The 13,778-nt window shown below is 35.4% G+C and overlaps 1 protein-coding gene across 9 annotated transcripts in view; it reads right to left on the bottom strand.

Annotated features, from left to right (window-relative positions):
• Positions 1-13,778, bottom strand: part of DMD (dystrophin) — a 2,273,580-nt gene that overhangs the window by 1,198,286 nt on the left and 1,061,516 nt on the right. For all 9 annotated transcript variants that reach the window (XM_046672830.1, XM_046672828.1, XM_046672833.1 and 6 more), the window contains one exon: positions 4,378-4,539. In XM_046672830.1, the coding sequence (XP_046528786.1) occupies positions 4,378-4,539 (162 nt within the window). The remainder of the gene's footprint in view (positions 1-4,377; positions 4,540-13,778) is intronic.

The raw sequence follows: 13,778 nt of genomic DNA, 5'->3' as shown, positions 1-13,778 counted from the left end.
GGAATACCCAAAAGTCCTAGCTTGATGAGTGAAATACAGGAGCACTTTTCTATGTTGATTATTAGGTCCTCTCCATTGATGATAATCTATTTGTTTCCTAAATTGCTCTATTTTTTCGCTTTACTCATGCACACAAATCTACTCTGCGGGACTTGAGGTTGATGGGATCAAGAGTTTGCAGGACAAAAGAAATAGAAGAGTTTAGCTACTGCAATCACTGCTAGGAAAGCCCACACTGCTTCTTGTGGCAATCCAAGTAACAGCGTCATGTTCTCCTCCATAAAATGTGCATCAACACATAATGATATGGAGTATTTCAACAGGTACCCATGTTGGCCCATATTTACATATTGGAGATTCAAAATAGAAAATTACTGGAAAAGGAAAAGAAGTGCAGATTGAAGTATCTTCATAATTTTAAGAATTACAGACTATTCATATAGGCTGTAATTAGACATAGTTGTCATGGCTCCTACAATGATTTAGAGGCGCATCCAAGCTAACTGGCACATTAATATAGGTGGAATTAGAAAAAAAAAAAAAGGAGCAAACAAGAAAACCAAGCCAAGTTCATCTTCACACATCCATATTGAAAATTCTATTTGTCTAAATTAATTTCTTCATGCGGGAGATCTCATCTATGTTTTCTAGCTTTACCCATTTCTCATAAGAGTAAGGGGATAATCGAAATAGGAGAGAAAGTCACCAGTAGTTTGATCTCCACCCCAAATCCATCTCACTGAAATCCTGATATCCTGATACAGCCATAGGTGAGAATCTTTATCAAAGAGTTGTGCGAAGTGTAACGTGAAAAAAAGACTGGAGCAATTCAGCCATTACCAGTAATGAAGTATCCAAAGTTGTTCTCTACCTTGGTTACATGTTAGAATCGTTTGGGGGAGTTTCTAAAAATTCTGATGACTGAGTCCACCCAGAGATTCTGACGTGATTGGCCTTGAGTGCGGCCTGGGTACTTGGATTTTTGCTTCCAGACCTTAGATGCTAAAACTAAATCTCTGTGTTTCAATATGTTCTTCAGGAAAATTAGGGAGTAAACACCTACATTCACGTGTTTCTTTGCAGTTAGAGAATTTGATGAGTTTTATTCTGTAAAACTTTTTCAAAGAAACACTCATAGGTTTTTATATTTTAATCATACTATTTTTGAAACAGTTCGTAAGTTTCTGATTTCTACGTCTAGAAGAGTTTTCCCCATTTGCTTTATTCTATTTGAATCAATAAGATGTCATCTTAACTTTGTACTTTAAGAAAAATCTCTCTTTATATGGGATGGCACTGGGAAGCTGATACTGTGGTCATAAGATTTAAGATTTTGGTTTGGTTAAGAGTTACGTTTTTTGAAATAAAATACTCAGGTCAATGTATGCTCTGATATCCTTGCAGTATGTAGTTTTATTGTCTAAAAGATTAAGCTTTACTCCTGTAAACTCATGTCACTAAACAAAAAAGTAAAATATTTTAAACCCAATTTAGAATTAGAAGGCCTAATTCTCTATCATGACAGATAACTGATCAATTAACATGCTGAGGCAGTGGGAAGCTCATTTCTGCCTTTCAGTTATAAATGCAAGTGGAATCCAAGGAAGTATCTCAATCTACTCTACTTTTACATATAAGAGAATACCTGTCACAAAGTTATACACATTCTATACATTTCCTCAATATTGAGAATTTTTTACACCTGAGATTCTCAAACAATCTTAAAAGGCAGAAAAAGAAGGCTCTATTAAGAAATTTAAATTTAGTAGCAAAACTACCAGTGCACCACACGGTGGAGTCAGACATCCACAAATCTACATGGCCGGTATGTGACAGGAAATCTGAGCACACATTGAAGATGACCAAATATGGCAATGCCATTCATTTTGCCCTGCTCCTCAGTGATGTATTAAACTAAATACTCCATTTCTGAAAAGGGAAAGCTAAGCCTACTAATCTTTTAATTAGCAATAAACTTTTATGCAAATTTAAAGAAACACATTGCTTTTTATTAATACAAAGCATAAAAACTAGCCCCAATTATATATGCTTAGAAAAATGTCATATGAGTGGCATTCTTAGTGGGTTCTTTGTCTGACATACTGTGCTTAAGTTCTTACTTCACAGACAACCTCTTTACTCTCTACTTGTTTCTTTCAAGGGAGTTTCAAATTGAGCTTCAGAAAATGCAATCCTTGAAGTAAATCTAAGTACTCGATAACTCTGTTCCAGCAAACAAGTCACTTGTTGTCATCTTAAAATAAAATCTTGGAGAAGAATGTTTCAATAGCTTTTGGGTGGCTGTCATTTTCCAATCTGAAATATTATCATTTGGGGAATTCAAAGTCAAGAATTATCTTGAAAACGCAGGTGCAACTACAGAAAGGCACAGAAAATGGAAAATGGATATGAGCTCATTAGTACTCTAAAATATCTTTTTTCAAGTAGATTTGAAATTTCTTAATTTACCTGTGTGCTGTTATTTGCAAGTAATTTGAACTGCTATAATTAATAGTATTTTTACTCTAGCCTTTTTACTTGAGAAAACCAAACAAAACACCTTCTATTATGTTATCAGAAACTTGTATGTTATATTTGTTTGTAGAATCCTGCATTCATATCTAAATTAAAAACACTCAGGGTCCACAACCCTTTCAGCTAAACAAGATTTTTTTTTCCTAAAAGCTTCCATTTTTGTCAAAGACAATAATAGCTTTTGCCTATCTCAAATTTGCTGCTCATAGCTTGGTTCTACAAGCCTCAAAAAATAACTCTGTACATTTTATAGTACAAATGTCCAGTTTTAATATTGAATATTTATATTGTTTGGAGTTTTCCTTAATTACATTCAGAAAGTCATGAGCCTTTAATGAAACATTCCTCCAAATTCATGTCACTCAATTTAAAGAAAGCAGTTCTTCTTTGTCCTTAGTTTATAGTCATGTGAGTCTTCTCAATTCAGTAACAACTGCCCATTCCTATCAGGCATTTTTCTAGGGCCTGACTATAAAATTTTCTATGTGACTCAAACTGGGACAGTCTTAGGAGTAGTTAATGCTGGAGAACTTGACTAGACTTATGTAAGTTTGAAGAAATGCTTATACTGGGCAGTTAAAATCCTCAAGTGTGTTTGCTACTATCCCCCCAGTTACCAGAGTATTTACCATTGTCCCAGTGAAAAGCTATTGAAGATTTTATGATCAGGATTCTTCCCAAACTTCACTTTCTTGATCCCCTATTGCAATGGTCAATGAGAAGCCCCTCCGCTCTGGGCTTTCTAAGCCTATCAAAACTATCTGTACTCTGTCTCACATTCTCAGGGACTTTTTTGGTCAAACTCAGACAATATGGTAAACTAACCTGTGCTATTGTGTACACTGATGCTCTGGACACCAATTTATCTGTCATTCACTGCACTATAATTACATCGTAACCATGGATGATACATCCAATATTTTACCCCAAAATTGATTTTAAAGTAAAAACATTCAGATATCTCCACCAATTACTGAAGACAGCGCCTCTGGGCTGGGTAGATAATCTTCTAATGCCCCTCACATCATAGCACATTGGTCTAAGTCACTGGGTTCATACTATGCACAGAAGATTTGAAAAGTTGCCACAGTACTTTACTATCAGAAAATCCTAAAGACATTTAAATAAATAATACCTATGATACTTTATGTATATTTAAATGTTATTTAAAATAGAAATAAAGCATTTAAAAAATACTTCCCAGGTGAAAGTTAATTTAGATATAGCCTAAACTTACTCAGTATAAAGTCAACTTAGATTTATCCTAGAAAAACTAGTTTACCACATTTCATAATTAAGACTGAATAGAGTTGAATGTGTGTGTGTGTGAGTACATGTGAGTATATATAGCATGACTATTAGTAATAAAATGTAAGTTTATATCTCTAATTTCTTGTTAATTACTTGCAACATATTAAATGTAGAACAATATAGAGATCATATGACTTGTGATTCCAAGATAACAAAGATGAATTGATAATAAAATGTTTGAGACTGCATTTTTAATAGTACCACTAAAAATACTTTTTTTTTACAATTTACATTGCTATGGTTTCCTTCTAGCTTAAGAATAGTCTGAAAATACTGATAAACACAGACTTCGGTGTGACAGCGCCCCTGTCTTTTAAGTGTCTCTATTTCAAATTCCCCCATTACATACTTTCAAAAATAAATCTTAGTACTAATCTAGAGTTCTTTTTGCTGCTTATCTCCAAATATTCAAATTAGTCAACCAAATAACTCTCTGTACAGCTAGTTAAATAAATTGTAAGTTAGAAACTCAGCATTCTTGCTCAGATAATTAAAACAAAAGAGCAGAAGCTCAATCCTAGTTCTACTTGCCTGGGCTTCCTGAGGCATTTGAGCTGCATCCACTTTGTCGGCAATATAAGCTGTCAACTGCTTGTCAATGGATGAGAGGGACTCCTGAATTAAGTGTAAGGATTTTTCGATTTCCTGGGCAGACTGGATACTCTGTTCAAGCAACTTTTGCCTCCTCACAGCCTAAAGAAAAGAAAAAATAAGAATGAATCAGTTAAATGTTTGCTCATTATAGTTTTTTTGCAATCCTGCTGCAAAGTAAATAAAGATTCCAGATTCGTCCGCAATCACCTTTCTGTAAGATAGATTTCGCAGCTTCCTGCCACTCATTCAGTTCTACTTAAAAAAATAAAAATAAGAAAAAAGAATTAGCACACAGAACTAAAGGATCCAAAATTTCTGCAGGCCAAAACCACAATACTATGCACATCAAGGAAAGAGGCTGAAAAAAACATTGGTGAAATCATTTCAGTCATTGCAATCTGTTGTTCTCAGGCCGAATGTTCCTCTTGATCTCATTATATAGTTCAAGAGATTTGGTTTACTTAGAATAGGGTCATCGTCATCACAATCCAATTCAAGATAGATAATCCACTTCCACTAGTGAGACACATATACAATCTGTTCAGAACCAGCTCCTTTTCAAAGAGAATTTTAGATAACCATCTGGTTAAGGATTTATTTTGAATACTATTTCAACCAGTTTTGCATGGTCTTTTTTTCCCCTACTTTCTTCCACCATTTGGATTATGGAAATTGCTTGTACAATTGGATTTGCGTTACTGCTGAAGTAGAACAAATAATAAGTAATCCTAATATAGCTGCAATGAATCTTGATTGTTACTATAAGTATGATTAGGATAATTTAACACTTTTCAAGTATAAATAGCATGCTTAACAGATTGCAGAGACTCCCTTCAAGGATCTGTTCACCTTTAAAAGAGTAATTATAAAAGTAAGGAATGGGACAGGCAACTTATTGAGAATTCCTTAAGTTACGCATCAAATAAAGTATTTTTCTTTATTATACAATAGGTAGACATGATTATCTGGTACAAAAGAACTATCCTTCCCAAAGACCATGACTGGTGGTTTAAAAATGATCCTGCTTTTTATATGATATAAAGAATATTAGATACTACATAAAGAATATAAATGTTGGCTCTTAAGCTTACAAGATATTGGAGATGTCACTACTCTGTAATGAAGTCAACTTGGAACACAATGTTACTAAAGCAAGAATAAGGCTAAAGGCCTCTGGACCAAGGGAAAAGGAGCTGGAAGTCTTGTGACGCTGCAGGAGTGGGGAGGGCGTTCTCATTATTTCTACCTGTACCATAAATCTTTTTTAGGATTTTGTCCTAGGCTTTCCTTCTTTCTCATTCTACTCATACTCTCAGATTCAATAAACTTCATATACTCACAACTCTCAACTCTCCATCTCCAGTCCAGATTTCCTCCTTGATCTCCACACTTGATTATATATTGCCCTACTTGACATTTCCACTTAGAGGTCCTACAGCCACCAAAACAACAACAGACCAATTACGGACCCATTGTGTGTCCCCTTCTCATCTACTTCCCACTTTCCCAATTTGCTTTTTCTCTTTCTCTGTATTCTTTTTCCTATTTCAGTGATTTATAATTAATCATTGCCTTTATTAGGCATAATTCTGGATATTTCTTCTTCCTCTATCATGTCCACCATTTTACATTTAATCACTCAACCAATCACGAATCCTTTCTTCTACCTCCTAACACTTCTTTCTTTCTTTAAAATATTTTGTGAGGAAGATTGGCCCTAAGCTAACATCTGTTGCCAATCTTTCTCTTTCTGCTTGAGGAACAATTTCTGCTGAGCTAACATCTGTGTCAATCTTGTTCTACTTTATGTGGGATGCCACCACAGCATGTCTTGAGGAGTGGTGCTAGGTCCATACCTGGGATCCAAACCTGTGATCCCCGGGCTGCCAAAGCAGAGCACTCAAACTTAAGGACTATGCTACTGGGCCGGCCCCCCTAATATTTCTTGATTCTATCCTTTTATCCCTTTCCCCACCATCATTATCCTAGTTGAGGTCAATACCATCTCTTGCCTCAAATATGGTACTAGATTCTTGGCTGGTATCCTACCCTGCCACTACCCATCTGCAAAGTAGCTACAGTGTTCTTACTAAAATGAAATGATGGTTCTCTGCTTAAAATCCTCTAGTGATTCTTTATTTCCTTAGGATAAAATTCAAACTCATCAATATGGCTTAAAAGTCCCTTCATAGTCCCTGCTGGTGTCTTCTACACCTTGCACAAGCGATAGAGGAATTTTATTTTTCCTGTCCCAGAGTACACTATGTCCCTCTTGATACTTGGCCTTAAACATGCTGTTCACTTTTCCTAGAATAATCCCATCCTCAACTTACTTTTACTGGCTAATTTACATTTATCCTTTGAGTCTTACCTCGGAAATGTGGACATCTCCCTCTCCAGGTGGCTGTCCCTGACACCCTATGCTCTCTCTTGTACTTTCTATTTCTGGGTTAGCATGTATCCCACCATATTATAATTTCCCATTAATTGTCTCCCTCTACTTCAGACTATAAACTCTAATGAGATTAGAGATTATGGTTGTCTTGTTCATTGCTCAATATCAGTTCCTAGAAAAAAGGCCAATAGTTTTGTTTATGACTGGATGAATGGTGTAACAAGGCTTTTTAATGGAGAAAGCAGAGAAGAGTTCAAGAAGTCAAAGACAAAAATTGGATTTACAAAAGAAACTCAAAAAAAAAAAAAAGGTCACTACCACTCAGAGATATATCCTTTGGAGAACAGATCTTCCTGTTATATTTTTTTTGCATTAAAAGTGTCAGAATAGAATGGAACACTATTTGGAGCAACCTTTAATCTATTTCTATTAAAATACTTGATCCAAATCAGTGACCAAGACCTTGCCCTGTACTTTAACTCAAACAGTTTCCTTTTTTTTCAGTCAAAACTTCAACTAGAAGTTGCATCACATAATAATTCAGATAACAGTGCTCACAGCTTTAATCAGAGCTCTCTATATTGTAGAAGAGAAGGTCTGTAGCCTACCCCAGTTTCTCCCGAGAAATGGATCGCTAATGATAAAATTTCACCATTGTTACAGGCAGCCGGAGAAACCTTCCAATCACAGCATGTAGTAATTGCCTACTTAGGCATTGTTTAAATCAGGTCCTTTATCTGGCTAAAGGCGAAAACAGCCTACTCTTCTGTTCACATCTGTAGAATTTTAATATAATTGAATATGATATAATAAAGCATAATGTTAAACCACATAACTAGCCTCAAAATTATTTTTAGAAATCTAACTTTTTCTATTCATGAGATTCTATCAGTTGAAAGGAATGAAGCAGCCTAAGAGATGATGGCAGAGTTGACCTCAGGTGGATTGGTTCTTTGCCTGGCCTGGCAGTCAATGAGAGAGACTGATTTACTCAGATTCTTTGATTATTTCAGGGAGTGAAAAGACCTGATGTCAATCCAAACTTGCAGAATTCTTTCAACGACTCAGGCATAAATTGCCTTCTATTTCTAAACATCTTGTTAGGCAGAAGCTGATGGGATGCCAGGCCTGGGGTTTTCTAGGACACTCTGCCCACTTGACCTGTGCTGCCTCATTGAATGGAATTGGTAGGAAGTCCTGAACCATAATCGGATTTTTGTTGTTGTTCCAGAATACTGCTCAACTGTTGTTTTAAAATGTTCTTTCATGTCTTTAGCTAATCCACTCAGCAATAAGAGGAATCATATAGCTAGACAGAAATAGCAAATATGAGGAGAGTTAGGAAGACAATAAAGGACTGGCAATCAACAGCAAAAATATAAAAGTAGAAAATCAAATCCTAGTAATGGTTACCAAGGAAAACATGATGAAAAAACTTTTAATTTGGTTTTCAGAGAAAATTAAGCAAAAAAATGAACATACGTGAAAATAAATTATTATTTCCTCAAAGTGCTCTGCAACATAAAATTAAAAGTTTAATGATTTTTCTTGGCAATGGAAAGCTGTCTCCACAGTAAATTGATTATTCCTCACATTTCTATTTTTAAATAATGTATTAACCCTTGTGCCCCAATGTTACAAACACTTAAATCAGAGTGCTGTGTGCCAAAGAAACTGTGGAAGAATAACTTATTCATGTGAAATAAAAACTGGGAATTTGAACCAAAATAAATGTACTTCAATATAAATGCAGGCTTAAAAATAGAGAAAAATTTAGACAAATAACCCCAATCACTTTTAACAAATAATCATTAATTAAAGAAGCTTTATAGCCTTACTATACTTATTAAACTCACTATAAAAGATAATCATTTTTATTTCATTTAAGAGATGATAGGTAAGCTTAGGATTGCAAATGAATTAGAAATGTGGGTGTTTTCACTCTTAAATTAGGACCTTCTGAGAAAATCATTATAAAGATATATTTCCCTTACAGTTAAGCTTTCTAGCCAGCAGCAAATACTTATTAAGCACATAATATTTTGAAGAATTAAACTATACACATAGTCTCTCACTACAGGAATAATGCAACCAAATGACAAAAAAATCTAGTAGAATGCAAGGATAAAACATTTTTCAGCCAAAGAAAGAAGAAAAACAAATCTACATTGTATGAAGTAAAGAATGTCAGAAAAGTGCTTCTGTCCAAAATTCCCTATCCTACACTGACTGCAACTCCCCTCTTGGTCACTCCACAAATTAAAAAAATATATATACATATGGATTACAAAAAAGTTTGTTAAAATCAAGGCTCGGTCCTGAGAAAGTTAATTCACAATATAGCATGAGTTACATTTCTTGTTGTTAGTGCCATTAAGTTGATTCTACCTCTACTGACCCTTTGTAGAGCAGAGCGGAACCCTGCCTGGTCTTTCTGAGCCATCCTCTCACCTTCTGGCACTATTATTAGATAATGTTCTGCTGCTATTCACAGGGTTTTCATGGCCATGGGTTAGTTCAAGGCCATAAAAATAACTCTTCTGCAGTATCTGTGGGACCTAGGATTGGAAATGGGAGAAATTTTGTCGTTATTTTCTTTGTTTCCTCTTTTATGAGTGTGTTATTGTTTTATTTTGCTTTTGTGTTTTTTGGTGGAAAAGAGGAAAAAGAGAATTTTGATGCCTGAAATATGATTGTGGAGGACCAATTGGGTGGAGGTCTTAGAAGGAGGTTTTCATTGGGTATCTCTTTGCTGTGGAATCCTTTGTAGGGTGGTGCAAGAGTGACGTAAGTCTTATGGTATTAGAAAGCATGAGTGTGCAAAAGATGTACTTTGACTTCTTAGCACCTTTCACAAACCTTTGTTTTTATCCAATTATGTAATAAATATTCCTTGGCTGCCTACTATGTGCCAGGCATCAGGGGGCTCTTTTTTTTTTTTTTAAATTACTCAACAGATTCAGGCTTAACACTGTAAAATTTATCCTTTCATTGGCCCTATGCCAAAAAAAAGGGATTTGTTTTAGTCGGTTGGGATTTTGAGAGATATTTGGCTTCTCAGAAGTCTGGAGTGTGGATTTTCTCAAGAATTGCAAATTCGTGCCTGTTCTGCTTCAATTTAGGAAGAAAACTTCAGGCCCTTTGTGAAGACAAATTACCTAGGAGTTGTTTAAATTCTATTCATTAATATTTCTAGAAAATAAGGGAAAAAGCACAGATGTCAGATGGTTGACTTTAAAAAATTGGAACATTGTTTATGATCATCTTGTAGTAAATGGTACACTTACTAACTTTTTGTTTATTAAGTACTTGTCAGTGAAATCTGGACTTCTAAAATGCTTTGATTTTCAGCACTGTTTTACTTTCTTTTCCCTAAGTAATGCAAATTTTAGCCAATGTTAAAATTAAGCCTCATTTCTTTCAGGAATTTTAGTAGTACATGAACTAAAGAAAACTATGTGCCAAATTCTGATGCAAATAAAAGAAAGCAACTACAAATTTTTGAAGTTTCTTCTCAGAGGAGAGTATTAATTTGCCTCACCTGAATGCCACTACCATGCGCAACATAGAGCTATAAGGAGTAAGTATTTTTCTCATGAACACTGGCTGGGGGGTGGAAGTCCTATAAGAAATGTTTTAGAAGCAAATTCTACTTTCTGTGGCTCTTCAGAAGCTAAAGTGAAGACCCAAGAGAGGCCAATAATCTATATTATTTGACAGTCACACCTCTCTGCACAGATTGTCCTGCCCAAAGAGTTCTACTTTCTGGAGCCTCAAGTTCTCTGGGCGGGCAATTGATACAGCTGCTTCCTTTTAGTTTTTCTTTGTCACCTATTAAGAGGCTTTAATCTGTTCAAGCACCAAGTAATAAGAATACTTAATTTGATCTCGTCAAGGTGGCAGTGTACGCAGACTCTGAACTCATCTCCTCCCACGAACGCAACCAGGTTACAACTATTTTTGGACAAATTACCCTGGAGAGAAAACTGAAAACTGGATAAAAAGAACCCCCACAACAAGGGACAGTCTTGACTAAGGTGGAAGAGGCAGAAATTCCTGCTGGAGAGGAAAAAAGCCACCTTTGGGAGCAGCGGAGCTTCTCAGCTGGCCAGGTGGGAGCCACCCTAAGGCATGCAGGCTTCCCTGGAGGAGTGAGGTTAAAATGTCCAAAATTAAAGATAAAGAGAGAATCCTAAAAGCAGCAAGAGAAAGGCCACAAGTGACATATAAAGGGAAGCCCATAAGGCTATCAGCGGACTTCTCAGCCGAGACCCTACAGGCGAGAAGAGAATGGCACGACGTATTTAAAGTGCTAAAAAGAAAAAAACCTACAGCCAAGAATACTCTATCCATCAAGGCTGTCATTTAGATTGGAAGGAGAGATAAAGAGCTTCCCAGACAAGCAAAACTTAAAGGAGTTTATCACCAAGAAACCAGTTCTACAAGAAATGCTGAAGGGACTCATTTAATTGGGAAAGCAATGACCACAAATAGAGATTAAAAAAAATTATTATCAAAAAAACAAAACAACAAAAAAAGGCAATAAAATCACTTGTAAAGGTAAAAATATAGTAAAGCTAGCAGATTAACTACCTGTGAAGATAATATGGAGGTTAAAAGACAAATCTGCTAAAATCACCTATTTCAATGATAAGAGGGTAATGGATGGACACACACTAAACAGGAGACTATATATGATTTGAAAAACATAAAATGTGGGAGGAGGGGAATGAAAAAGTAGAGCTTTTAGAGAGAGGTCAAGCTAAAGAGTCTATCAACTCAATATAGACTGCTATATACATAGAATATTAAATAGGATACTCATGGTAATCACAAATCAGAAACATATAATAAGCAAGCAAAAAAGTAAGACAAAAGAAATCAAACATATTAATAAAGATAGCCATCAAACCACAAGGGAAGACAGCAAGAGAAAAGACAGGAACAGAGAAGAACTACTAAAACACCCAGAAAAAAAAATCTAACAAAATGGCAATAAATACATATTTATCAATAGAATCTTTAAACATCAATGGACTATATGCTCCAATCAAATGCCATAGGGTGGCCTATTGGATAAAAAAACAAGACCCATGTATATGCTGCATACAAGAGACACACTTCAGACCTAAAGACACTCACAAACTGAAAGTGAAAGGATGGAAAAAGCTATTCCATGCGGAAAGCGGGGGTAGCAATACTTATATCAGAAAAAATAGACTTTAAAACAAAAACTGTAACAAGAGACAAAGATGGGCACTACATAATGATAAAGAGAACAATCCAACAAGAAAAATAACACTTGTAAATATCTATGCACCCAACATAGGAGACCCTAAATATATAAAACAATTATGAACAGACATAAAAGGAGAAATAGACAGTAACACAATAATAGTAGGGGACTTTAACACTCCATTTACACCAATGGATAGACCATCCAAACAGAAGATCAATAAGGAAACACTGGCCTTAAAGGACACATTAGACCAAACGGACTTAGCAGATATATACAGAACATTCCATCCAAAAACCACAGAATACACATTCTTTTCAAATGCCCATGGAACATTCTCCAGGACTGATCACATATTAGGACACAAAGCAAGTCTCAATAAATTTAAGAAGATCAAAATAATACCATGCATCTTTTCTGACCACAAAGGTATGAAAATAGAAATCAACTACAGGGAGAAAACAAGAAAAGCCATAAAAATGTGGAGATTAAACAAAATGCTACTGAATAACAATTGGGTCAATGAAGAAATCAAAGGAGAAATCAAAAAACTCCTGGAGAAAAATGAAAATACGACATGCCAAAATCTGTGGGATACAGCAAAAGCGGTTCTACGGGGGAAGTTCATAGCAATTCAGGCCTACCTCAACAAAGAACAAAAATCCCAAATAGACAATCTAACAGTGCACGTAAAGGAACTGGAAAAAGAACAACAAAGCCCAAAATCAGCACAAGGAAGGAAATAATAAAAATCAGGGCAGAAGTAAATGAAATAGAGACTAAAAAAAAAAAATAGAAAAAATAATGAAACCAAGAGCTGTTTCTTTGAAAAGATAAACAAAAATGACAAACCCTTAGCTAGACTCACCAAGAGAAAAAGAGAGAAGGCTCAAATATAATCAGAAATGACAGAGGAGAGATTACAATGGACACCTCAGAAATACAAAAGATAATAAGAGAATACTATGAAAAGCTATATGCCAACAAATTGGATAATCTGGAAGAAGTGGATAAATTCTTAGAAACATACAATCTTCCAAAACTGGACCAAGAAGTAGTAGAAAATTTAAATAGAGCAATCAACAGTAAGGAGATCAAAACAGCAATCAAAAACCTCCCAAAAAATAAAAGTCCAGGATCAGATGGCTTCCCTGGTGAATTCTACCAAACATTCAAAGAAGGCTTAATACCTATCCTTCTCAAACTCTTCCAAAAATTGAAGAGGAGGGGAGGCTTCCTAACTCCTTCTAGGAAGCCAACATTATCCGGATACCAAAACCAGACAAGGACAACACAAAAAAAGGAAATTACAGGCCAATCTCACTGACGAACATTGATGCAAAAATCCTCAACAAAATACTAGCAAATCACATACAACAATACATTAAAAATATCATACATCATGATCAAGCGGGTTTCATTCCAGGGATGCAGGAATGGTTCAACATCTACAAGTCTATCTAAACAAAATGAAGAATAAAAATCACATGATCATGTCAATAGATGCAGAGAAAGCATCTGACAAGATACAGCATCCATTTATGATAAAAACTCTAAATAAAATGAGTATAGAAGGAAAGGATCTCAACATAATAAAGGCCACATATGACAAACTCACAGCAAATACCATTCTCAATGGAGAAAAACTGAAAGCTATCCCTTAAAGAACAGGAACCAGACAAGGATGCCCACTGTCACCACTCTTAT

Source organism: Equus quagga, chromosome 10 (assembly GCF_021613505.1).
Source record: "Equus quagga isolate Etosha38 chromosome 10, UCLA_HA_Equagga_1.0, whole genome shotgun sequence".
In the NCBI taxonomy this organism is placed as follows: domain Eukaryota; kingdom Metazoa; phylum Chordata; class Mammalia; order Perissodactyla; family Equidae; genus Equus; species Equus quagga.
Note: the sequence above shows the minus strand (reverse complement) of the source record. Positions and strands in the feature narration are given on the sequence as shown.